Source organism: Acartia tonsa, chromosome 12 (assembly GCF_053477335.1).
Source record: "Acartia tonsa isolate MP-2025a chromosome 12, ASM5347733v1, whole genome shotgun sequence".
Taxonomy (NCBI): Eukaryota; Metazoa; Arthropoda; class Copepoda; order Calanoida; family Acartiidae; genus Acartia; species Acartia tonsa.
This window is the reverse complement of record NC_137271.1, coordinates 29946515-29972439: the sequence shown is the minus strand read 5'-3', so window position 1 is coordinate 29972439 and position 25925 is coordinate 29946515. Positions and strand designations below refer to the sequence as shown.

General features: G+C 33.5%; 1 protein-coding gene across 4 annotated transcripts in view; it reads left to right on the top strand.

Moving 5' to 3' along the window:
• LOC145334575 (uncharacterized) overlaps positions 1–25699 on the top strand; it is an 80219-nt gene extending 54520 nt beyond the window's left edge. For 3 of the 4 annotated variants that reach the window (XM_080180073.1, XM_080180071.1, XM_080180070.1), the window contains 21 exons: positions 405–466; positions 789–869; positions 1117–1222; positions 1567–1636; positions 2430–2466; positions 2697–2776; positions 3490–3585; positions 4277–4351; positions 10495–10578; positions 11344–11439; positions 16754–16836; positions 17313–17456; positions 17823–17965; positions 20026–20153; positions 20681–20857; positions 21425–21557; positions 22405–22539; positions 23255–23307; positions 23477–23856; positions 24277–24324; positions 24594–25699. In XM_080180073.1, the coding sequence (XP_080036199.1) occupies positions 405–466; positions 789–869; positions 1117–1222; positions 1567–1636; positions 2430–2466; positions 2697–2776; positions 3490–3585; positions 4277–4351; positions 10495–10578; positions 11344–11439; positions 16754–16836; positions 17313–17456; positions 17823–17965; positions 20026–20153; positions 20681–20857; positions 21425–21557; positions 22405–22539; positions 23255–23307; positions 23477–23856; positions 24277–24324; positions 24594–24661 (2279 nt within the window). In that variant the 3' untranslated portion in view covers positions 24662–25699. The remainder of the gene's footprint in view (positions 1–404; positions 467–788; positions 870–1116; positions 1223–1566; positions 1637–2429; positions 2467–2696; positions 2777–3489; positions 3586–4276; positions 4352–10494; positions 10579–11343; positions 11440–16753; positions 16837–17312; positions 17457–17822; positions 17966–20025; positions 20154–20680; positions 20858–21424; positions 21558–22404; positions 22540–23254; positions 23308–23476; positions 23857–24276; positions 24325–24593) is intronic. The other variant, XM_080180072.1, reaches the window with a different exon arrangement.
• Positions 25700–25925: the final 226 nt, after the last annotated feature.

Here is a 25925-nt window from a genome sequence, read left to right as displayed (position 1 = left end):
AATCAGCGGCTTCAATCCTAGAGGCCTTTAGGAGCACTTGAGGAGGGGGGAGTTGAATTTGATAACTCAACTTTTTATTTTAGATTTTAAAAGAAAAATTTAAAAATTTGGAGGGTTGGAATTTTTTTTTTTTTTTTGGGGGGGGGGGGTTACCCTCCCCAAAAATAGTTATAAACCTTCCCAGGACCTATGATAAGCTACCCTGTTAAGGAAAACTCGATCGGTTCAGTGGTTAGCGAGATCCTGTGGTACAAACATTTTTGTCTAAAAAATTATATAATTCTACACTTTTTCATTTCCTAATATTTTACCTCCTATTCTATTTTTGTAGATTTTTTAGTCTAATTAATCACTTACTTTTAATTACTATAGGTTTATATTTATTTCTTTTTTTTCTATTTTAGAAATTCGTAATCGGAAACAACAAATCGAAGCAATGAAAAGAATTGTTCAACTGTTACCTCAGGTGGGTGAAAATGAAAATACTATAACAATATAGGATTGTATTTTTAAATCCGGTAGATTTCCACTGGATTCAAACTGAATCTGATCCATCATGAAAAATAACGTAACGTGTATGATAATAGCAAAAATCAAGGAAGGTACCGGAACAGTTTATTTACAAGCCCAAGTAATTTAAGGTCTGTTATGTAAGCATTTTGACAAAGTTATGGCCTAATACAATATCCGAAAAAATAACGGAATTTAATAATATTCTTTATTGTTGTCAACAATAACAAAAATTAATTATTATCATTACTCTTTTTATTATCTTAAAATCTATTAAGGTGAACCGTGATACTTTGTATGTGCTGTTAAACTTTCTTCATCTGGTTGCAGAGAACAGTGAAGATAGAAAAGGACCACAGGTACATCTAGCTACAAAGAATACTTTGAAATATAGGGAGAAAAAGGTTTACACTATGATCGTTTAGCTTTTCTGTACATAAATATATTATCCACTGTCTTATCCCTTAAATTCCTGGGAAAGTTTAAATCCAAAATATTCCGGGAAACAAATAGACTCTAATAATCTGGCGACCCTGTTTATGTATTCTAGGGAGAAGATATTCTAAAAAACAAAATGGACAGAAATTTAATCTATTTATATTCTAGGGAGAAGATATACCAGGAAACAAGATGGACTCAAATAATCTGGCGACCCTGTTTGCTCCAAATATTCTGCATTCCATGAAGTACACGGATGGTACTGTTTCTCCAGGTATAGTTAGAATATTTTGATATTAGTAAAAGGGTCTGTCTGTCTTTGTGTGTGTCTTTGCCTTAAGAACTACTGGACCAATATGGTTCTTGTTTGCAGTGAAGCTGCAGTAAAAGTTCTTATTAAGTTTGCTTTGTTAGGTTAGGTTATATTTGGTTGTGGGTAGACTGGCAGGATTAGGGTATATGTTTAGCAAAAGTAAGGTTCCCCCGCAGGTGTTAGACATAGGAAATACTTACCCCCTGCCTATATTTTCAATTTATTTGAAGATAAGGGGCGATGATTTGAGAAAAAACACTAAAATGTTAATAATAATAATGTTCTTAATTAAAATTAAATTGTAGAAAGTGCAGCCAAGGCGGCAGAAAGAACAGAAACTATAAACATTGTCAGAAGCCTCATTGACTACAACAGGTGTTTTTTTTTTTCATCCTTTTTATAGGGTCGAATAGTTTTTAAAAGCGAAGCTTTTCTATAATTAGGGTCGGTCCGTCCGTACGTCCGTAACGGATAGCTTTTTTCGTTAATTTAGGCATGTTAGAATTTTGCATAGTGATTCCTTTAGTAGTTAGGTACGATTTAGAAAGCGTAGCAACTCTATAATCATTACCAAAATGTCCGTACGTCCATTTTAAACATGTTGATTTTTTTACTTTTTTAACAACAAATTTTCATGTTTTCTAATCATCCGATTGATCTGATTTTTGGTATATTGATTCCTGGGACAACAAAGTATAATGTTATAAGCGAAGCAACTCTATAATCAAGTCCTAAATATGTAAGTATGTCCATAAACATTATCCTGTATAAAGCAATTTTTCAACAAATTTACTCACAATTTTGCTTCAAATCTTTTACATTTATATTCTGATTATTCAGTTTTGACATGTCCGTTTGTCCTACCGTTTCAGTGCTTCGCTTTTATGGATGTTGTCATCCTTGTTTAGCGTAATTTGTGAGTACACACATTTGTACCATTTTTCAAAACACTCGATTTAAAAATATCAGCAATGAAAGCATTATAGACAGCTTTCCGCGAATATTAAAATATAAGAATAAAACCAGTTCTGTTGGCCCCAAGGAACCAAAGGCCCAGCTCATACATGATTTTTCAGTAAGGCTGATAACCAGTTTTATCCAGCGGATATTGATCGGTTTCAAAGCCATACTGGAAACAATTTAACGATGACAGCATATAATATTTCAGAGAGTTGTTTGAGTTAAGCGGGGAAGAATTAAACCAGGTAAAATTAAGTTTAAAACTTTCAACGAGATACATTTTTTTTGGTTGCAATACATTTGTCTATAAGTACTTACTGCGCATAGTTAAGATTTATGATTTTTTACAGGATTAAAGTAGCATGTCTCAAAGCATACCCCATTTATTATCTCTATTATGATTCAATGTAAAGAAAAAAATTAATATCGGAAATTTAAAACTTTTCGCACGAAAAAAATGTGTAAATTATTTCAGTTGTACCTGAAAATGAACGAAGATGTTCCAGAAAGCTTGGACTATCTCCTCAGAAGGAGGGGCATTCTTAATGGAGACGAGTGAGTAGATAGATAGATAGATAGATAGATAGATAGATAGATAGATAGATAGATAGATAGATAGATAGATAGATAGATAGATAGATAGATAGATAAGTAGATAGATAGATAGATAGATAGATAGATAGATCTTCTTCTTTTAGCCCTTTTAGCTCAGCCTGGATCATCGTCGTTTCCTGTGGCTTAGACCAAAGGTCTCTGACGTTAAGTGTGGTCGGATTGTTCCTACAGCTGAATAAGTGATTAGTTGTGTGAGATGAGTCGTTACAGTAGGGGCAGGTGTCTATGATGGGTGTATGTTGATTCTGGCTAATTTGGGCCTTGTATGGACATATTTAAGCTGTTTCTTGTATGTTTCTGTAGACATATCTGGGTAGGATATTTGTTTGATTTTATCACCAAATGAAGAGGCCAATGTATTTTTCATTTGACGTGGGGGTGGAGGGTCAGACAGTTTAGTTCTGGTAGGGTGATTTGGCTGCCTAGATAGATAGATAGATAGATATTTAGACAGATAGATAGATAGATAGATATTTAGACAGATAGATAGATAAATAGATATTTAGATGTTAGATAGATAGATAGCCCATAATCTGCCTTTTTAAAATTATAATCAGCCATTTAAGTTATAATAATAAACCGACTAACAGACAGACGGACATTCAATTTCTCAATGATAAAGAACAACCGTGTATTCTGTAAATTTTTTACAGGTATCTGGACTCTTTCGACAGTAATGTGATCTATGACATGGTTGAACCCAGGCTCCTCTGTCCTACAGACCCAGCCCTCATTGAAACTCAAGAAAGGTAAGGAGTAGCTGCGCTCTTTCAGGAAGAGGGATATGTCATCTGAAGAGAAAATATTATATCTCAAACTTTTCTGCATTATTCAAGTGTTAAAAAAATATGCATTTTGTCCAAATAATGTTTCCTTTGCCTAGCGGATTAGTTTTTCTACAGATGTCATTTTCTTTGCCCTTTAAATTAATTTTAAACAGTATAGAAATCAAATAATAAATATTTTGAACAAGTTTTATGTGTCGAGAAATCGTATTTACTATGCAAAAAAGCGCTTGATGTTAATATCTCATCCCAGCGATAAAATATAGGAAAGGGGGACTTTTTATGGGAAAAAAGTGGATAAAAAGATAGTTTGATTCTTGATGATTAAGTAAAAAGGGCGGTTTCCCTTAGAGTGGCAAGTCGAGCTCAGAACACTCCCATGTTTGAAATAAATTAAAAATAAGGGGATAGTTATTTGACTTGCTTGTTTTGTCAGATAGGGTTATATTGAATACTGTGTAGCAGCCCCTGGGGGTTAGGGAATTGCATTTATAGGCCTCGCAAGGTTCGGAGCCCTACAAGGATCAGGCATAAGAAAAAAACTACCCTTTTTTCTTATTTTCAATTAATATTAAAATTATGGAAAGGGGTTTCATAGCTCGATGGACACTTTGAGGGAACAAACCAAAAAAAATAAAATTTTAATTATTATTAGTTCGCGCAAATGGTCGTTGAAGGGCGATATTTCCCCCATCTTTGAAATTGAGGGGGGATTTAACACGGAAAAAAGGTGACTTACGGTTGAACCAATAGAGTTAGAAAAAAATAACCATATTAACATTTTTTCAATATTTTGTTTATTTTGTCATAGGGTCTAACTTTTGAGTCTTTTTAGATAAAATATTTTTCATTAATTTTACGAGACGAAAAATGTTATTTTTAGAAATTATAATGTAATAGAAATCTATAGTTTTAGAACTTTTTTTATATAAATTAATCAATATATCAAAAATTTAATTTTATAAGGCCAAAACAGACTTTGGCTTTTTTTTTGTAATAACCAATAATAATTACATTTACTGAAGCTTTGGACATTAGCCAAGTTTTTTAATATTATATTTAATTAATTTTTATTCATATAGTGATAACATTATAGAAATGTGATTAACAACTTTAAAAATTGTAGGGTCTAAATCTAGTGGTCTATTATTTATAGGATATATAATTTTTAGATCAACTGACAATTGATTACCCATTTCTTGCGTAATTTCCGAAAATATACTACAAATAACCCAACTATTGCAAAAGCTATTTTCAGCTACTCTGGTCAAAGGGAAAAGCGATATAATGTATAAACGATTTACACATTATACATTCAAAATTTTAGTATATCAATTTTGATTTTTTTTGGAAGTTTAGAGCTTTTTAGCTAGTAGTAAATATTGAGTTAGGGTGAGGTGCTATGTACACAATCGGAAACTAGAATTCAGCTAGCCAATTTTTAATATCACAAAAAAATATTTTCTTTTTTTTAACAAAAATATTGTTTTAAATATTCCTTATAAGTATTAAATTTCATTATAAGAAAAAAAATATGTCAACGCAAGCGAAATTAAAGAAATGAACTGTTTATATGTTGTTGTTTATAAACAAGGTAGATTATTTCCTATGCAAAGGAAGCGAAGTTTTATACGTAATATACTTAACTTAAACCAGGATAACAATATCTGCAAGTACCGAAGCACAAAAAAACGTGGATGGACAAAAGGACAAAGTGAGTTAGAGAGCAAATGCAAAGTAACCATGAAAAGAGAGAGGGAAAAAGAGAGATAAAGAAGGAAAAATTTTATAAAAAAAAGACTGAAAGACCAATTGAGCTGTATACTGGATGATCTTTAAAATAGGGAATCTTAACAACAAAAAACAGTAGTCTATCTTCAGTAGCAGCCGAAAATATAATGTTCTCCAACTCTTTATTTGTTGTTGGATGGACAGACAAAGTAAATTATGGAAAAGCTTCACTAATTAAATAATATTTTGCTAAAAAATACATTATTCCAAAGATAAGTGGGGTAGCTATTAGAGGATTAGGGAATTTTTTTACATGTTTAAAACGGACGTACGGACATTTTATTAATGATTATAGAGTTGCTATGCTTTATAAATCGTACCTTACTATCAAAGGAATCACTATGCAAAATTTAAAATCGATAGGACAATTCTAACATGTATAAATTAACGAAAAAAGTTATCCGTTACGGACTGACGGACGGACCGAACCTAATTATAGAAAAGCTTCGCTTTAAAAAAAAACATTATTCCAAAGATAAGGGAGGTAGCCATTAGTGGAATAGGGAATTTGTATAGAGGTTGTAGAGATGCTTCGCAACTATTAAATTTGAAATATCACATGTATCTAATTTCACTTAATTGATTGACAGCTAACAGGAGGAGTGAGGGGATAGGGCAATTATTTTATTTTCTGGACATGGAAGATAAGCACAGATGAGGGAAGATGTAAGTATGAAATTTAAATTCGCTTTTCAAGTTATAAAAGCATTAATTTCAAAGTACTGGGATGTCACATAAGCTTGGTATTGGTCACATCAAATATATTTATAACCAGACAACTACATGCATCCCCCTGTTGGGGACCTTTTTCATCTGCTAGTCAATTGCTTTCTGCTCTTTTGTAGGGACTTGGCTGTTTTAATATTCTCAACGCTATTGGTAGATTTTCTAAGACCTAATTGAAAGTTGGTACAGGGTCCTCGGGAAGGGGACATACAGGTATTCAACCCTTTACCCCTCTATTGTTTCATTCTATATAATGTCAAACCAAGTTTAATGCTAGAACAGCCATTTTACTAAAATTTTAATAGGTTATTATATGGCTAGGGGTGGGGATGGTTATACTTAACATTTTTAAAGACTTGACCTCTTTTAAAAGGAAATAAAGCAAGAAGGATGAAATGCTTTGGCTATTCAACAGGAGCATTTTTTTAATATAAATAATTAGGTTGTTTTCAAATTCTACAAACAGATAATTTTGGGATATGCGGAAAGTGTCATGTGTGACGTCATAAAGAGGAATGATGAGAAGTGTGAAAGGAAACCCATAAAAAAAGAAATGGATAATGGACTATTTTTTTGGCGTTACACATGGCACTTTTTGGATATCCATAATTTCCTTTAGCCCTGATAAACAAATATGTCACTCACTATGCTTAATTTTCTCCTTGTACAATAGAATGCCTTGTCACATACATATTAAAACCAGGGAGGGAGGGGACTAGGGCTTTTTATTACACTAGTCCCCAAAGTTTTATTATAACCTTTTTTATTTGTTGGCTGAATAGCTTTGGGGACTTTTACTGAATTTTAAGTGGTTAGTTCATTAAGTTTAGTGTAAGAAACCTCAGTAATATTTAAAGATGTTTATAGTATCCAACTTCAAAATTGTAGAATAATTAATGAAAGACAGTCCTTTCAAATTTGATTTTTTTAACTTTAAGAGTATTTACGAAAATAATTAAACATCATATTTGTTTTATGGTTCTCAAAACACAAAAGGTCGATATTAGACAATACGTTTATAGGTCTTTAAATGACGTTAGATTTTGTTGTAATTTTTAACAGGCATTATGGGAAGTGTAAATTTAAAAGTTAACAATTAACATAGTTCCTATCTATCTAACATGTTTATTTGTCTTTTCAGTTCCTAGATAATCCTAACTGTAAGGTGATTCCTATTTAATCTCTCATAGCTGGTTATTACGTTTTACTAATTGTTTTGCATTTTTTACTTCTAGGAGCTGTTATTGTAATGAAAAATATTATTAATATTTTAAATTGAAACATTTGTTTTGATTTGGGTAAAATTTAGAAGATACATAAAAGATTATTATGTAGCTCTTTAAATGCCTTTAATATATAGTTAAATTAGTATAAAAATACGGCATTAGTTTCTTATTATTTAATAAACAAACTTTGCGGATTTTCTTCTTTCCTTTCCCCATGATATGTTAAGCTTTGTATTTTTAGAGAATTTAGATTTATAATATAGACACAACCTAGACGTTCCACACAAACTAATTCTACAAGAATGGGAAAACTCTACCATATATAAAAGAAATAGGGTGTCTTTGTGTCTGTATGTAGCTTAAGATCTAGCCTACGGCCTCTATTTTTAATCCAAATATCATGGAAATAGATTCCTAATATAAACCCGTCTATAAGTGTTCTGCTATAAAAAATATAGATTAATATTTTTCCTCTAACTTTTCCTACGGCCACAAATAAGAAAAATATCTTTTATCTATGAACCAAATTATATCATGTTAAGGAAAGAAAATAGCATTAATCCATAACTAAAATTACAAATCATCCATGAAAAGTACAATTTAATCCTTTATACAGATTTCAAATTATTTACTTTAAGTTTAGATTCACATTAAAGTATATAAAAAAGAGCAAAAGTAGTAGGGAAAATAGTTTTCATTTTCTACAAAATGAATTCTTAGATTTTAGATACTTGTCCATTCTGCAAAAGTTAATCCCTAAAGAATGTAACTCTAAAATAATCACATGATTTTATACTAGTTGTATGTGTAATGTGTATGAGATAATGGGATGGGTATATATATAATCCTAAAAATATCCAATTGCTTTTTTCTATTTTCTATTTCTGTTTATGCTTGTCGAAAATACTTTTAGAGGATACGTCAATTGGCGATAAATTGAAGAAACTAATCCAATTGAATAAAAGTAACAAAATTTATTTAAGCCAACACATGAGATGGCGTGTGTTTATTCAAATATGAGTTCCAGTATAATTTACAGTCTAATGTCCCTTGAAATACTCGAAGATATTTCAAATTTAAAAAAGTAAGGAAGTTTCAGTTATCTTGAAGGAAAGCTCTCAAATATCTTATATTGATAAAAATCACAGCATTTTTTCAGCCACACTGTCTCTTACTTTATTTTGTTTGTGCGTGCGCCCTCTTAAAGCTTACACACAAAACATTCTCGACAACGCAAATGCGAAAATGTTATAAAAACAACTCATTTTGTAATGATTATTGTAATACCTCACTTCAAAAGCAAATCATATGTAGTTAAGTATTTGGATGTGCATCCATGTTTATTTCTGTTTGAGATTTTTAAGATCATGTAATATACCTAGAGGGGATAGTGTTTGTCCGAAAGGTTCGTCCCCCTTGTGAGGAAAATAGATTAAAACCTTTGTATAACTATTAGGTATATTTTCTGAGAAGCATAATCCAATAGGTCAAGCAGTTAGTGGGATCTTAAGCTTTATCCGTATTTGTAAACTTACTATAGACAATACTTTTTCGTTGATTTATACATCTTAGAATTTTATGATGATTCTTATAATCGTTAGGTACGATTTAGGAAACGTAGCAACTCTATAATCGTTACTAGAATTTCCGAACGTCTATTTGAAACATGCTGATTTATAAATTTAATGACAGAAATTTTTGTAAGATATAAATATCCTGTACATCTGAATTTTATGATACTAATGCCTAGGACAATAAGGTAAATTATTATAAGCGAGGCATATCTTTAATCAAATTGAAAAATTTAAAGTATGTCCTTTTACTTTTTCTTGTATTACACAATACAAACGTATGTGCAATTTTGTATAGACTTACAAATTAATTTTCTGCTTATCAAGTTCTGATAAACTACAAAAGTTAATGTTCGTTTGTCCTTCCTTCTAATTTGATTTTATGGATGTTGTAATCCTTGTTTATTATCTAGTGTTATTTTTTCCTATTTTTCAAAATATCATGAATATTTTGAAAAAGCCATGAATCAAAAAAAGTTTTGAAAAAATGAAATATTGCTTGTTTATAAACAACCCTATACTTTAGATGACACAAAATAACAAAAACATTGCCATCATAAATAGGATTAGGCCTTCTGTAAAGTGACTGATTTTATATAAAAGTAACATGATGTCTGTAAGTCTGTATGCAGCTTAAGATCTCGCTAATAGTCAGGCTGACATGTTCCTCCTTCTAATAGGTCCATGAAAGAGGTCCATAACTAATTTGTGGGATGCTACCTTTACCCTTCCAAAAGAAAAAAAAACACTAAAAATTTACTTTAAAAAATGAAATGTGAAGGCCAACTTACCCTTCCTTCCTTCCCTTAAGTGCCCCTAGAGGCCATATATAAATGGCATTCATAAAAATCCATTATCCTTTCGTTCTCTGAATACAGTCTGACAAAAAAATGAAAACATCTAATTTTAACATGAAATATTTGTGTTAGCCTAGCTGCTATAAATAGATTTCTAGATGCATTTTTTAGTCAAATATGTGTTAGATATTGAAAAATATGAAAAAATACTAAACAACATTGTAGAGGAAAAAGAACAATATATTGTACTACATTTAGAATATAGAAATGGGTTTGGACATGGACACTTATTCCGAAAAATTTGACACCTCCTTAAACCAAAATCGATGGGTGTGTAGGGTAATGTGAGCTTTAGCGGGGGTATTTGGTCTTTGAGTATTTAGATGTAAATTTTGAAAATATGTCTTTTTATTATAGTGTTGTATTCAGAAAGACTTAAGTTTTGAGGGATTAAAATAAATAAATGTCAAAACTTTCTGGAATGGGGTTCTTTTTAGTCCCTTAATTTCGCCACGGGGATTGATCTACCCCCCAAGCTGCACGCTTCTGCTACAAATAATTCAATATATAAGTTACCCATGTCAATAAATGTTCCAAATCTGTAAAGACTATTTCCTGCCTTTAGTAGCTGAAAGGTGTTTATTAAAATATACTGAAGAAGAAATTTTATTTATAAATTGGTTATAGCACATATTATTCTATCCAACATTGTCCTATCTCATATCATTTTTTGCTAAATATTAATTGTTTTTAAATAACAAGGATGAGGCGCAAAGAGGAGGAGCGGGGCCGAACCCGAAGGCGGGGCTCTGAAGAGGCGGAGGGCAAGGCGGGATCTTGGTTCAGGTAAACTTATTCCTATGTAGCGCAGCTATTCTACAATTAGTACATATTTTGGTGTCCTAGTTTTTTTTATGTATGAAAAATAAATATAAACCTACTTAGAACTCTGGTGAAGAGGAGAACTAAATCGGTTCAGCGGTTACCGAGATCTTAAGCTTTAGACAGACAGACATCGTTCTACTTTTATATTATAATCCTCCAGCTATTTTAAATTTTCTAGACAAGTTTTCATATATCTATTGTTTATTGTTGCATTAATCGATAAAATATTACATGGATGTTGCACCAGATTATCATGTACTCTGAAAAAGTAATACTCATAGCTGGCTAAAATAATGATACACCCCAGTCTCTTTACCATATCTCCTCCAATCTTACTGGATGAACGAAATGACTAATGAAAGAGGTCCATATTCGCAAGCTAAATTGCTTTATTACTTACTAGCGGCTTCGCCCCTAGCCTCTAGAGGCTTTGCCCAAAGACGTTTTATCAAACTAATTTTTCGTGTTTTAGATTTTAGGTTTTTTTTTGGGGGGGGGGGGGATTTTTCATTTATTGGGGGGGTTAACGGTGTCCCACCTCCCATGAAAATAGTTATAAACCTTTCCGGGACCTATGAAAAGCTTCCCTGTAAAGGAGAACCCGATCGGTTCAGCGGTTAGCGAGATCCTTTGCTACAAACACACAGACAGACAAACAAACAGACAGACAGACAAACAAACATCGTTCTACTTTGTATTATAGATTGCCAATTTCATTTTGTTTAGATTCCGAGAGAAATCAGATAGTACCGAATCTTCTGCCTCTGATATCAGATGGTTTGGTAAGAAGAGAGATAAGAGTGAATCTACTAGCTCTGTCAGGTATTATACATTTTTATTTATCTATCTTCTTGACTATCTATCTATCTATCACTTATAGTTTGGTAAGAAGAGAGATAAGAGTGAATCTACTGGTTCTGTTAGGTATTATACATTTTTATCTATCCATCTATTTATCTATCTTCTTGACTATCTATCTAAATATCTGATGGTTTGGTAAGAAGAGAGACAAGAGTGAATATATTAGTTCTGTTAGGTATTATGTATTTTTATCTATCTATCTATTTATCTACTAGAACTCCTTTTACTATCTATTTCTATCAATTTAGAACCCGATCAACTGAGTCCTGGAACAATGGCTATTAATCTATCTATTATTCTATTTGTTTATCTATTTCTATCTATTTTGAACTTCATTGACTGAATCTATGAACACTGGAGAGTACTTTGACCGTGTCTACGTCGCCTCTCCACCACAGCAACAGCAACAACACCCACCATCTGCAGTTTCAACTTCATCAGTCCTTTTTTAAATCACGTGACAATGAAGCAACCTGCTCAGCTACCTCGAGTTTTTAACTAGGTCGACAAAGGATAAGGCAACACCAGCATGCCTTATTCGGCTCTTACTAATACGTGCTGGTATCGAACAAAACCCAGGTCCGCCCTGGCCATGTCATCTATGCTCGAAACCCCTAACACCAACAGCCGTAGAATGCACCAACTGCCATCAATGGTTGCATGTTAAATGCTCTGGCCTAAAATCAACAAAAGAACGTCAGAAACTTAAAACCTGGAGAGGTCCATGCTGCCCCCCTGTCACCCCTCCTGTCCCCCCTCCCGTCCCCCCACAGCCCCCCACCCCCCCTGCTCAACCCCCTCCCCCACGATCAACCCCCCATCACCACTTAGACTTCCCAATAGAAATAGAAGAGTAGAAGAATATTCTGAACCCTTTTTTCGTCAAATCTAAGAGAGAACATTTCTAGCAGACAAAAGTATTGTTTACTTGCGACTCAAGCTGATGTGGATTCTTAAAAAATGATAGACTCGCTATTCGATAGTGAGGCAAAATTATTTTTGTGAAAAATCATCCAAAAGCACATTAAAAATCTACAAAAATTAAACAAAATCATATGTTAATAACCCTCTTAAGATTTTATTTCATTTTTGTAAATTTTTTTATTTGATTTTGGAGGATTTTTCACAAAAATAATTTTGCCTCACCAGCGAGTTGCCAGCCTAACTTTTTTTTTAAGAATCCAACTTTGTTTCAAGCTTTCAAATTGTAAACGAAATTTTTGGGCAATTAATTTTGATTCCGCAAAGCTTTCTACTAAGAAAATATACTGTTAACAGCTGACTTTTATGTATGTATGAAATGAAAAAAAACATGCCTTCGTAGCAAAATGTGTACACAATTTCAACCAATGAGATCCAATGTAAATTCCGATGTGATTCTCCTATTGGCTCAATCAGACATTCCCTCTCTTTCTTAGTACCTTTATTGACTTCCCAATACTACAATATAATATTGATGGCCTCAATAGCAAACTAGATGAACTTCTCCACCACTTGGACAAAAACAACATCAAAGTCGCAGCAGTTCAAGAAACAAAACTGACCTCTAAATCAAAACATCCTAAAGCAAAAACTACACATTCCTAAGGAAAGATAGAGGTAGAGACAAAGGGGGAGGCTTAGCTTTCCTTGTCCATGAAGACATAAATTTTCATGAAGAAGACATCCCACCAAGCTTAGCCAATGACCCCCACCTGGAAACCTTGACAATAAACATCCCTGGCAAGGATGGTGACCTGAAAATACGCAACATCTACATACCCCCTCAAAGTAGTTGCCAACCAGGATATGTCCCACCCATTGACAAAATCTTTGACAACCTTGAAGGGAATGCAATGATTCTAGGTGATGTGAATGCACATCATGAATTGTGGCATTCCGAGGCAAACACAGATGCCCGAGGGAATCAATTAGCTGATACCATTGCTGATAAACCATTTGGCATTCTTAATGAAGATCAACCAACAAGAATCTTCAATGGAACCAGCACAGCTCCAGATATTAGTATAGCGTCCAACTCACTTCTAGCCTCCAGTACCTGGAAAACGGAAGTAAAAATGAGTTCAGACCACCTCCCAATCCTCATTAATATTACAGCTGACATGAAAAAGAGGAAATCACAGGACAAACTATACATAAACTTTGCCAAAGCCAACTGGTCAAAGTTCACTGAAGCAACAGAAAAGGCTCTTTCTAATGCACGCAACATAAATGTTCACAAAGATGAAAAGTATCTTCAAAAAACCATCATAAATGCTGCAAAGAAACACATTCCAGCTGGAAGGATCATGAGAACTGTTCATGAGATCCCAACAGAAGCAATGAAACTCATTGAAGAAAGAGATCAAATCAGAAAATCAAATTCCTTAGACCCTAGACTAAAAGATCTTAACAAAAACATAGATACCAAGATCAGAGAACATAAACAACAAAAGTGGAAAGATCACCTGGACAGTTGTCAACCAAACTCATAAAAGCTGTGGACAACCATCAAAAATCTTAACAGCCAACCATCACAACCCAACAACCAAGGAATAAAGTTCAACAACAAAATACATCACAACCCCAGGAAACTAGCACAAAAATTCAACAGCCAATATACACCACACTCTGACAAAAAACCAAAACAAAAGTCTAGGAAAGTTCTTCGCCATCTGAAAGTCCAACCAGCAGACCCTAAGGTAAAAATTTCAACAGCCCAGGTTAGGGAGGCGATCAAGAAAGCTAAAAATTCCAAAGCACTAGGACCTGACGACATATCTCCAATTATGCTAAAACACCTTGGTCCAAAGGGAATCCGCTTCTTGACCAACATCTTTAATACATGTGTCAACACAGCCACCATCCCTTCAATCTGGAAAGTTGGCCGAATCATTCCCCTCCTTAAACCTGGAAAACCAGCTGATGAAGGTTCCAGCTACAGACCAATCTCTCTTTTATCACCTATGGCCAAGACTCTGGAAAGTGTCTTACTACCAGAAATCTCAGCTTCCATAAAATTGGCTAACCATCAGCATGGCTTCCGTAAAGCACACTCAACAACAACTGCCCTACAAGAACTAAACATCAAAATAACCAACGGCCTCAACCAAAAGAAACCTGTCAACAGAACAGTTGCCATTGCCATCGACTTATCTAGAGCTTTTGATACAGTTGATCACGACCTGCTCCTTGAAGACATCCTAGAGCTCCAACTAAATGACAATATCAAAAGGTTTCTTTGTTCTTACCTTAGGGGGAGACAGACTTATGTAGAATTCAGAGGATCCAAATCTAGTTACAGAAAGATGCGCCAGGGAGTCCCCCAAGGAGGAGTCCTCTCACCTGTACTTTTTAATTTGTACATGGCCAAGATGCCACAACCTCCAGAGGGAACCAAACTATGTACCTATGCAGATGATACTACTGTCGCCAGATCTGGTCCACTAATTGAACCAATATGCCAAGAAATAAATGTCTACTTAAACACACTTGACAATTGGTTTAAAGAAAGAAATCTATTTATATCTGCACCAAAATCAACAGCAACCATCTTCACAACAGCTCCAGGAGAAGTTAACACAGAACTTCCTATCTTTATCAACGACAACAAAGTCCCCACTGTTAAACAACCAAAAATCTTGGGTGTCACATTTGACAATCTCCACACTTTCAGACACCATGCGGACAACGTTAAAACCAAAGTACACTCCAGAAATAATATTCTCAAAGCCCTGGCAGGTACTTCTTGGGGTAAAGATAAAGAAGTGCTAATACCAACATATAAAGCTATAGGACAATCTATTATTAACTACTGCAGCCCTATCTGGAGCCCCTCTGTATGTGATAGTAAATGGCAAGAACTCCAAGCAGCACAAAATGCCGCCTTGAGGACAGCCCTTGGATGTGTTAAAATGACCAGTCAAGACCATCTACATTCAGAAAGCAAGATGATGCCTGTCAAGGATCATTGTGAAATGCTTTCCCGCCAATTTCTACTCAACACACAACAAGACACACATCCTAATACTATAAACCCCAATCACAGAGCTCCACGGAAAATGAAGAACACTTTAGTTACAGAACATGGTAAATACATCAAAAAACTCACCAAAAACAACAACCACACTGGACAAAACCATAAAAAGTTACTAAAGAAAATACACACAGATAGCGTTGCCAGAACAATATCCAACCAAGCAGTTAACCCTGTCCTTAACACTCCTGCACCAGCAATTGATGATTCAGAGAGAAAATTGCCCAGAAAAGCTCGCACTAAATTGTCTCAATTAAGGTCAGGCTATAGCTCTATGCTAAACAGCTACCTGTCCAGAATTAGAAATGATGTGCAAGATATCTGCCCAGATTGCCAGTTAGAGCCACACACCTCTAAACATCTATTCAATTGTGTGGCCAAACCTACAGACCTAAAAGTTCGTGACCTTTGGACTAAACCAGTTGAAGCTGCTAGATTCCTTGGCCTCCTTGATGGCCGAGAATTCGATGATAACGGTAGAGAGCTGCGCCAGGCTACAACAACAACAACATGAACACTGATTCATGACCTAAAGGCAGGGTTCGGAAGCCGCGCCTCAGCCGCGCATAAGCCTCAGTTTTAAACCTGCTTGTGAGCAGAAAAAGAAATTTTTGAAAGAAGGATTGTCTACTAAAGAGACAGTTTTATACATCCAGCTAAATTTTATAGTGATAAAATGACGATTTCACTGAGGCTTACACGCGGCTTACGCGCGGCTTCCGATCCCTGCCTAAAGGACCATCTAATCATCTATCTATTAATCTATCTGCTGATCTATTTAGAACCCTATCTACTGAGTCTTTAACCAATTTCCCTTACCTATTCATCTAAATGTTTATCTTTTAATATATTTAGAACCCCATCAACTGAGTCCAGCACCTAAAGAACTATCTATTCATCTATCAGTCCATCTATCCATTCATCTATCTATTTATCTATTTATATCTATTTAGAACTCCATCAACTGAGTCTATGAACAATGGAACACCACCTAAAGGACTATCTATTCAGCTATCTGTTTATCTATTTTTTTTCTATTTAGAACTCCATTTAATGAGTCTGTGAACAATGGCCCACTACCTAAAAAAATATCTATTCATCTATCAATTTATCTATCTATTAATCTATTTCTAACTATTTAGAACCACATCAACTGAGTCTATGAACATCACCAATGGAACATCACCAAAAGGACTATCTAATCGCCAATCTATATATCTATCCATTCATCTATCTATCTATCAATTTCTATCTATTTAGAACCCCATCAACTGAGTCTATGAACAATGGTCCACCACCTAAAGGAGCCAAGAAGGATAAAACAACCGCCCATTCTTCTCATGGTGAGGGCAAATTTCAGAGAAATTAATAGTTATTTATCGCATCGTATTATAAACAGCTTTCCGCAGATATAAAATGTACAATAATAAGAATAAAACCAGTTCATTTGAGCCCCGAGATGCCGAAGGCTAAAAAACTGGTTTTAATCTTATGGTTGTACATTTTTATTAAGGTTAATAAAAAAACGAATTATTTTGATTTGATAATGAAATATTTTCAAAGATATTAAGGGATGTTGAAATGGAAATTGATATTCCTGAAATTATGTTTAATAAAATTATCAAAATGTACTATGTAAGTTAAAATTATTGGTTCAGAAGTTTAAAAGTTTAACTTAACACAGTACAATGAAATCAAGAATAAATTTCCATACAATTTTCAAATTGGGGCTGCTAAAATATTTCGTCCGCTTCGCGCATTTCCCTAAGCAAATCCACTTTACGTTTCTACGTTCCTGAATATGAAAATAATTATTTAGGCATAGTAACCGGTTCCCTGAAGATCAACATGTCTGGATTACAGCAGGGTGTTGTGGGAGGCCCCCAGGGAGCTGCACAACAAGGACAACAACACCCACAACCCCATGGACCTGGACATGGTCCTATTCATGGTCCTGGGCCAGGTAAATATATTTAACACAAGCATGTTCAAATTAAAAAAAAGAAACATGGTGTACTCTATAATTCACTTGGTCTGTCTATCAGTCTGCTAAAGAAGAAATGTAATTTTCTAGGTTGCTCCTCAAGATAAAAAGATGATTTGTTGTGTAGATTAAAATGATTATCTATCATATGATTTACTTGCTACAAAAAATATGGTTAACAAAACATATAAAAATTTATTCTTTGTCGGTAGTTCTATTCATGATTTTTGAGCTCCGCTACATATTGACAATGTCATCCTTATTGTGTAACTATTGATTGATCATATTACCTCTTGGCTTAACTAAGCTATGTTCTCAAAGATATCTTTATATCCATCTTATTAGGAGGTATACCTAGCGTGGTACTGCCGCCACAGCGGGCAGGTATGGCTACCATGGCAGGCGTCCAACATCCCAGCAGTCCCCCGGCTGTACAGGCAGGCAGCGACCAGGCAGATGATCATACTGAAGAGGATGGCAAAATAAAGGTAATAAAAATCAACTTTACTGTCATTATTAGAATAGAGTTACCAAATTAGCTCAAAACCCAGAGATCTTAGAGAAAGTGCATGAAAAATTTATGTACATCACCTATTATAATAAATGTAAAAAAAACACCTCTGTAGATTACAATTATTGGTTGAAAAATTAGGACATTAAAGAATTTGCCTATAAAAAAAACATTGAAAATTTCATAATTTATAGTTCAATTTTCCGTGCTTAAGTACATTTTCCCCTTACATGCCCAAATATAAATTTATAAAATTTTTACCTACAACAACTATCTTTTAAATAGATAAAGCTGTCAAGCTTATATGTTTAAGTAAATTGATATCATGGCTTGTCTAGATCACACTAAATTTCCCTCAATAATATTTAAAATTACCTTAAAATATTGCCATTAAATATTAGAATCTAGAGTTCATGTGAAATATAAAAAAAGTTAAAGAATAAGTAGCACAGCAAAAAGTCTTTTTACTTTAAAAAAAATCATGACTGTACGTCATTAAAGTTTAAGATAAATTTATCGCAGTTATTGTATATGTATCTAACTAAATTAATTTACAAGTAGAATATTACAAATAAGAGATAAACAACAACAACAAATTTAAAAAAAAAAATTAATTGAATTATTGAATTTTAAATATATAGTTTGCTAAATACTAAAAATGGCAACCTTAATTTGAACAATTGTATTGAATATTTGAAGTCTGTCAATGAATAAAAAAGAAATTACAGAAAGTTATAATTAGCTTCTAAATATCAGTAGCTTAAAATCATAACAATAATATATTTTTCTTCAAAATACTCATTTTCTTTAACTTTTCTGTAATAAAAAAGCTACATTCAAAGATAACCTTGCTTAAACTGTTGCTAAGGATGTTGATGATAGGTCAGACTGTCTAAATTATTTTAACATTATTGATTATATTTCAATCATAAGCGCGAGGTAGGGGGGTATCAACACAAACCTTAAACTTGAAATTGGGACTGCCAGCTTTCATAGATATTCTAGAGGCAAGGGGTGTTTAAAATACATTAGATTACCCCCCTCAAACCTTGAAACATTGTGCTTTACCCCCATCAAAAAAGCTTTGGTGTTATTGCCTGCCTTTCTTTTTTACCACCTCCTCAAAAAATAACACCCCTTGTACAAACCCTGTGCACACCGCTCTTATTTAATATGTAGGATTATGTGAAAAACCTAACATCAATATTTAAAAACAGTTAAAATCACCCTATAGATTGCTAATGTTTAAAATAATTAAACATTTACTATTGTAAAGAAATGCAAACAAAAATATCTCATATCATCTGAGAAAATCTTATTGAGTTGACTCGATTATTTTTCTTTTAAACCTTAATATTTTCATTTACTCAAGACTAAAGTTTGTACTTTTAATTTGGGAGCAGATTAATTTTACATCCCGTTTATATCAATCGATATATTATTACTTGGATGTTGCACCAGATTTTCATGTACTGTAGTCCAAGCTGGCCTAAATAACCCCCCTTCCCCATCCCATTCCATCCCACCCTACTGGATGAAGAACTGATCAATAAATGAGGTCCTATGAGCAACCTAAACTAGGGACACTTATTCCCTTGTCAATATATCCACGTATTATATATCCATTTTCATATCACCTCTCTCTCTTTAATAGGTAATTGATAAAATGATGAATTACTTGTCAACACATGATTCCTAAACTCCTAGACTCAAAACTATTAAATTGATATCATACAATATTATGTTTATATTGACGTCAAAAAAACTTACTTAAAGACTTGTTAAATGTACTTTTTGATTGAAAATATCGTGTATAATAATTACAGTACGGCGATAAATCCGTTTAATAGCAGCTGGATTAGAATCGGTTCTGAGCTGTACGGAAAAATCTCGTATTGTATTGCATAATACGAATAATAAAATAAAAAAAATAATATCTATACTGTTCAGTTACCGTCTGCTCTTCAATGCCATTTATTTACTAATTTAGATTACATTATCTGATATCCTACCTTCATTTTCATTCTTTTCCTTCAGATGGGTAAGCGAATGATCCTACGTCGATTGAGCCAGGATGGTGATGGTGTTAGAATCCTGTCGTGTGAAATCCATCTACCTGTGATGAGAGGTGCTGGTACCACTCCAACTGATTCAATACTTTACAGGTAATGGATGTACATTATACGTGAATATTATGACAGGGGATAAATTGCCGTCAATTTAGGTTGCTAACATGGGCATTAGTTTTTGGTCAGCTCTTTCATCCAGCATGAAGGAATAATGGGGGTACAGGGTGTTCATGGGGGAATCGTTCTTTTAGCTCGATATAAGTTTCACTCTAAAAGTGTACATGATAATCTGGTGTAAGATAAAAGTACAATGATAAATACATTAATATTATTTTCTGGTACATCTAGCGAATCCTCAACTTTATAAACTCACCTTTTCTTAATAGTTCTAAAAGGTTTTTGGCTGTTTCAGCTGTGGGTACCATAATCCTCCCAAGAGAATTCACTCCGACCCCCCCCACCCCCCAAAAAAAAAAAAAAATTCTTGTAAAAATGAAGGTTGTCAGTTTTACTTAGTGTTTCCCCCCAACAACAGCTGAAAGTCATGTATAGGTTTCGTGTTTTTTTTAAAATTAATTTCGTTGTTGGTATAAGCTAGATAAAAACGTTCATTTTCTTTCTAGTCGAGGACCATCGCCGTGTGATCCGCTATTATCCGCCTCCGGCGCGAGTACTCCCAGCAATCCGATGTCGCCGTTGCACCCGTTATCTCCGGTCAACCTGTGCCCGCCGCCGAATCCAATGTCACCAACTTCACCCACCTCGCCGCCACCCCACAGTGCTTTTACAACAGTTGGCAGGTAGGATTTATTGAAAGGGATCTAAAGGGATAAGACAATTGCCGATGAATTGATGTAAATCCCCAATGATGATAGACAAAATTACCCCTTCTTTAGATTACAATTAGCGGTTGAAACTCAACTAAATGAATCAACCAAGGTTTTCCAACTAATAAGACTTTGAGCTTTAGTGTAATAAACAGCCCAATATTTGACTATAATATCGGCTGCGACCCTACCATCTAGGGGCTATGTATTAGATAGTGTAGAAAATGGCAGAAAAAAAGCTTAAATCATATGAAACCTTTTGAAACCTATAAGAAGCTTTCTTAAAATGAAGACGTAATCGCTTTAATAGTTACCTTTTTAAGCATTGATTCCCTTTCCTATATTTTTAAAAATAAATTAGAAAAATGGAGGGGGGAGGGGGAGTTAGTACTTAATACTCACTTTGTGTGAAAACACTTTAAAAACAATTTGTTAATGGGATCTAGTGGATTTAGTAATGATTATAGCGTTGTTACGCTTTCTACATTCTACCTAAATGTTGCAGGAATCATCATATTAATCATAACATATTTTTTTAAGTGGTGGGATAAGCGGACCTGTAATCAACATGTCATCTCTAATGACGCCCGGCACGCCGCTGGTGTTCAGCCCGCCTGCTTCGCCTATGTCAGTCACACCAACCCCGAACCGCCATCAAAACATGAATATAGAGGTGAGTTACAGTTATCCAAAGGGATAAGACAATGGCCGATAAATTGATGTACGTTTCCAATGATGATAAACAAAATTATCCCTTCAATATATTAAGATCAGTGGTTGAACCGTTTGAACATTCAACTTAAAGATCCAACTAATCAAAGTCCCCAAAGTTGGTAAGCCAACGAATAAGAAAGTGTTGCTATAAAACTTTGGGGACTAGTTGTCCCCTCTCTCTCTCTGGGTAAGGTTTTATAATCTGCTCCTTTTCCTCAGGAAAATTAACAGGTACTAAACCGACTAAATGATATCATGGATTCTTAGATTTTTCATTAGCCTAGTTCACAGAAGACACAGGTTGACCTTTGGAAGTTTAGGTCGACCAATTTTATAAAGATATTTGTTGGCTGTACCTGTTTAGGTTGTCTTGCGGAAAAAAGGTCGACTTCTAAAACGCTTTTGTCCTGCCTGTCTAACGTTCTGTAATAAATTGTTGTTGCCGATCTTTAAATATTTTTAGAAGTGCCTTCACTCTTCCATCACTTCACTATCCCCGTCTTTCCTTTTCTATCCCTCAATTTTTCAACCACATTCCTAAATGTTTTTCCCCTTCACCAACCTTCACTCCAACTTACATTTATGAGTTGTCTCCTCCAGGTAATTTTTGGTGTTTCCTAGAGTTTGATCCAACCATCTCCATTTTCTCTGTGTTATTATCATTTTGATGCTACTACCATAGGTTCGTTATTCAAATGAGCTTGAGCTTTAATTGAATAAATTCTGTTCTATAAATAATATTTTAATTTTAACCAATGTTTAATTCTCTGCGTGCATGGATGTAATATCCTTGTTAAAATGTTTAGGTTGAATCCAAGTTGACCAGCGACTGTAGTTCCCAAGACGTGGCACTAGTGTTGAAACCTGTACCCAACAAGAACAAACCAAGTCCAGCGGATTCGGTCAAAACATTGGTTAATGATTCTATTCCAGATATTAAGGTATTTATCAATCTATATATCCTACTATCTACCTGTTTATCCATCTATCATCTGTCTGCCTGTCTGTCTATCTACAAATCAATCCATCTATCTATCTGTTTACCTATGCATTTCTATTTATCTATTGTCTGTCTTTCTGTCTATTTATCTATCTAACTATCTATCAAACTATCTAACTAACAATCTATCTATCTATCTATCTATCTATCTATCTATCTATCTATCTATCTATCTATCTATCTATCTATCTATCTATCTATCTATCTATCTATCTATCTATCTATCTATCTATCTATCTATCTATCTATCTATTGTCTGTCTTTCTGTCTATTTATCTATCTAACTATCTATCAAACTATCTAACTATCTAACTATCTATCTATCTATCTATCTATCTATCTATCTATCTATCTATCTATCTATCTATCTATCTATCTATCTATCTATCTATCTATCTATCTATCTATCTATCTATCTATCTATCTATCTATCTATCTATCTATCTATCTATCTATCTATCTATCTATCTATCTATCTATCTATCTATCTATCTATCTATCTATCTATCTATCTATCTATCTATCTATCTATCTATCTATCTATCTATCTATCTATCTATCTATCTATCTATCTATCTATCTATCTATCTATCTATCTATCTATCTATCTATATATCTATCTATCTATCTATCTATCTATCTATCTATCTATGTAGGTATCAACAGATGAAGTTGGAATAAGTACAACCACAAGACATTATGGTTTAAGGTAACTTTATAGATTTTCCATGTCTGTCTGCATCTTAAACAAAAAAAATCTAACATTAGAGGTTGAAAAAGTGTAAAATTTACGTTTTTTTTAAATTAAAGGATTAAGATGAAAACTTGTTATATTACTCCATTGTAGATTTTTATCTTAATTTGAAATTGTATTGCAGACGAATCCGCGATGACCATATGGCGACCAGCTGCCTGAGCCTGCCATCTGAATCCAACGGCAGCAGCAGTCCCCGCCTTTCCTCAATATCCTCAGAAATGAGATCAAAGACTGACAACCTGGACCGCCTGATCGCCGAGGTGGACCGCGAAACTACTGCGCGCGGCGGCTCGGTGGCGCGCTCGGGCTCCGGCGGAAGTGGACACGGTAGCACCGGTAGCAATGGCGGAAGTGGCAGGGAGGTGAAACGGTACATCCGGCGGCGGTATACAGACAGCCGACACCCGACAACAGAATTGCCGGATGTTAGGGATGAGTTGCCCTCGTTACAGACGGCACCGATTAGGAAAGAAAAGTCGAAACAAAATCTTTCACTTCAAGGTATTTCATTTTTATTTAACTCATATAAATCCGCCTCAAGAAAATCAACCTTTTACTATTTTAAAAATCAGCTGGAAGTCTAAAACTGACACAAATATGGCAATCCCTTGTTTCAAACAAATTAAAAACATTCAATTGGGTTATAATTTTGAAGTTTATTATTAGAGTAAAAATATAGATCTGTTGTTTTAGTCGCGGCTAAAAAGTTCCACATTTAAAAAAGAATTAACGTGATTAAATTTAAAAATGAAAATAAAAGATTAATTAAAGAGTTTTTTTTTAAATATTTCCATTTTTAGATGAAAACAAAGTTTTACCTCATATCGATTGTTGTAACGTTGAATTTATAGTTATTGTCCTATCACTGTAGCGTTAGACGTTGGTTTACTGACAATATCTGTTAAAATTCTTTGTTTCTAGATTCTGGTGAGTTGAAACAAGAAATGGCAGGGTCGAGTCCTAGCTTAGGTAAACTTTTAACAATCGTATTTCTAGTATGGTTTCCAAACCGATTAATATCCGCTGTATTAGAACCAGTTCTCAATTATACTAAAAATCATATTTGCATCGTATAACAGACAATTTTCCACGAAAATTAAAATAAAATCATTACTTTTTATAGTCCTTGGGGCTAACAAAACTGGTTTTACTAATCTAATTTTTTATTTTACTATCCGAGGAAAGCTGTCAAAAATACGATGCCATAAATAACTATTATTTATTTTTAATCTTTTTAGTGACAGAAAGAGCAAGTTACAAAAGATGGCAAAAGACATCTTCCAAAAATCTAGACCTTGAGGAATAATCATAAAAACAGAAAAATTATATCACAAATAAAATAAATTTTATAACAAGAAACTTAAAAATTGTAATCATAGACTGTGATTTGTATTTAATATGAAATTATCAAGTTATTGTGTAAAAGTTTATAGGTTTTTTGACCTGTAACGTTTGATTTTTTTTTATAATACTGTATTAAAATTATTACATTTTTTGGCCTTAAAATAAATTAATAATGGAAGGTTAGAAACAGTTTTCGAATTTTTTTTATTATTTTTTCTTGATTTTAAAGCAATAAGTATCAAAATTATAAACTTAAGTTTCAAAGTTAAAGTTAATTTTTTTCCTTTTAATCTGAAAATAAAACTCAGGAGAAGAAATGGGAAAACTTTTTTCCCAACATTTTCAAGAGTTTTATACTTAAAAATTTGGGTAGGATTAATTAAGTCCAAATCTCTTAACTTTTAAAAAATAAATGAATACAAAAATCTTAAAATTGGAAGCAGCTTACAGAGCCTAATAAAATTTACGTCATAAAATACAAATGACTAATAAGGCCAGTATACATAGTAATTGACCAATTGTAAAATGTATACTGGCCTATCATTGGTCATTTGTATAGTATGACTTTATTTTTTATTAGGCACTGTAAGCTGCTTCTTAAAATTGTTGTAAATTATTGTAAATATTAAAAATATTAGAATTCCTACAGAAATAATTGTTTTATCATATTTTTAAAAAGAATTATTTATAAGAAATGATTTAGAATAATTAAATTCTATTTACAATTAGATATTTTTCTACAATATGAAGTTATATCATACAAAGAACTGAAATTTATAGTTTAATATGTAGCATTTTTGTTAATTTTGATAGTTTTTATAATACAAAATTTACTTAACGCCAAAAACGATTAAAAACTATCAAAAGCTATTTAATAAAGATAACAGTTAGGGACTTGAATCCATTTTTATAGAAGCAGAAATATAATCTATGAATATGGTTTGGACCCTCTAAAACTGTAATCTACCCTTCCACTTTCCCCTCTCTTGGTGAAGATATCTTCAACATCGATACGATTTTTGAAATTTAAGATTCCACTTTTGCCTCTCTTGGTGAAGATATCTTTAACAAGGGGAAAGTGGAATCTTAAATTTCAAAAATCGTATCGGCGTTGAAGATATCTTCACCAAGAGAAGGGAAAGTAGAATCTTACATTTCAAAAATCGTATCGGCGTTGAAGATATCTTCACCAAGAGAGGGGAAAGTGGAAGGGTAGATTACAGTTT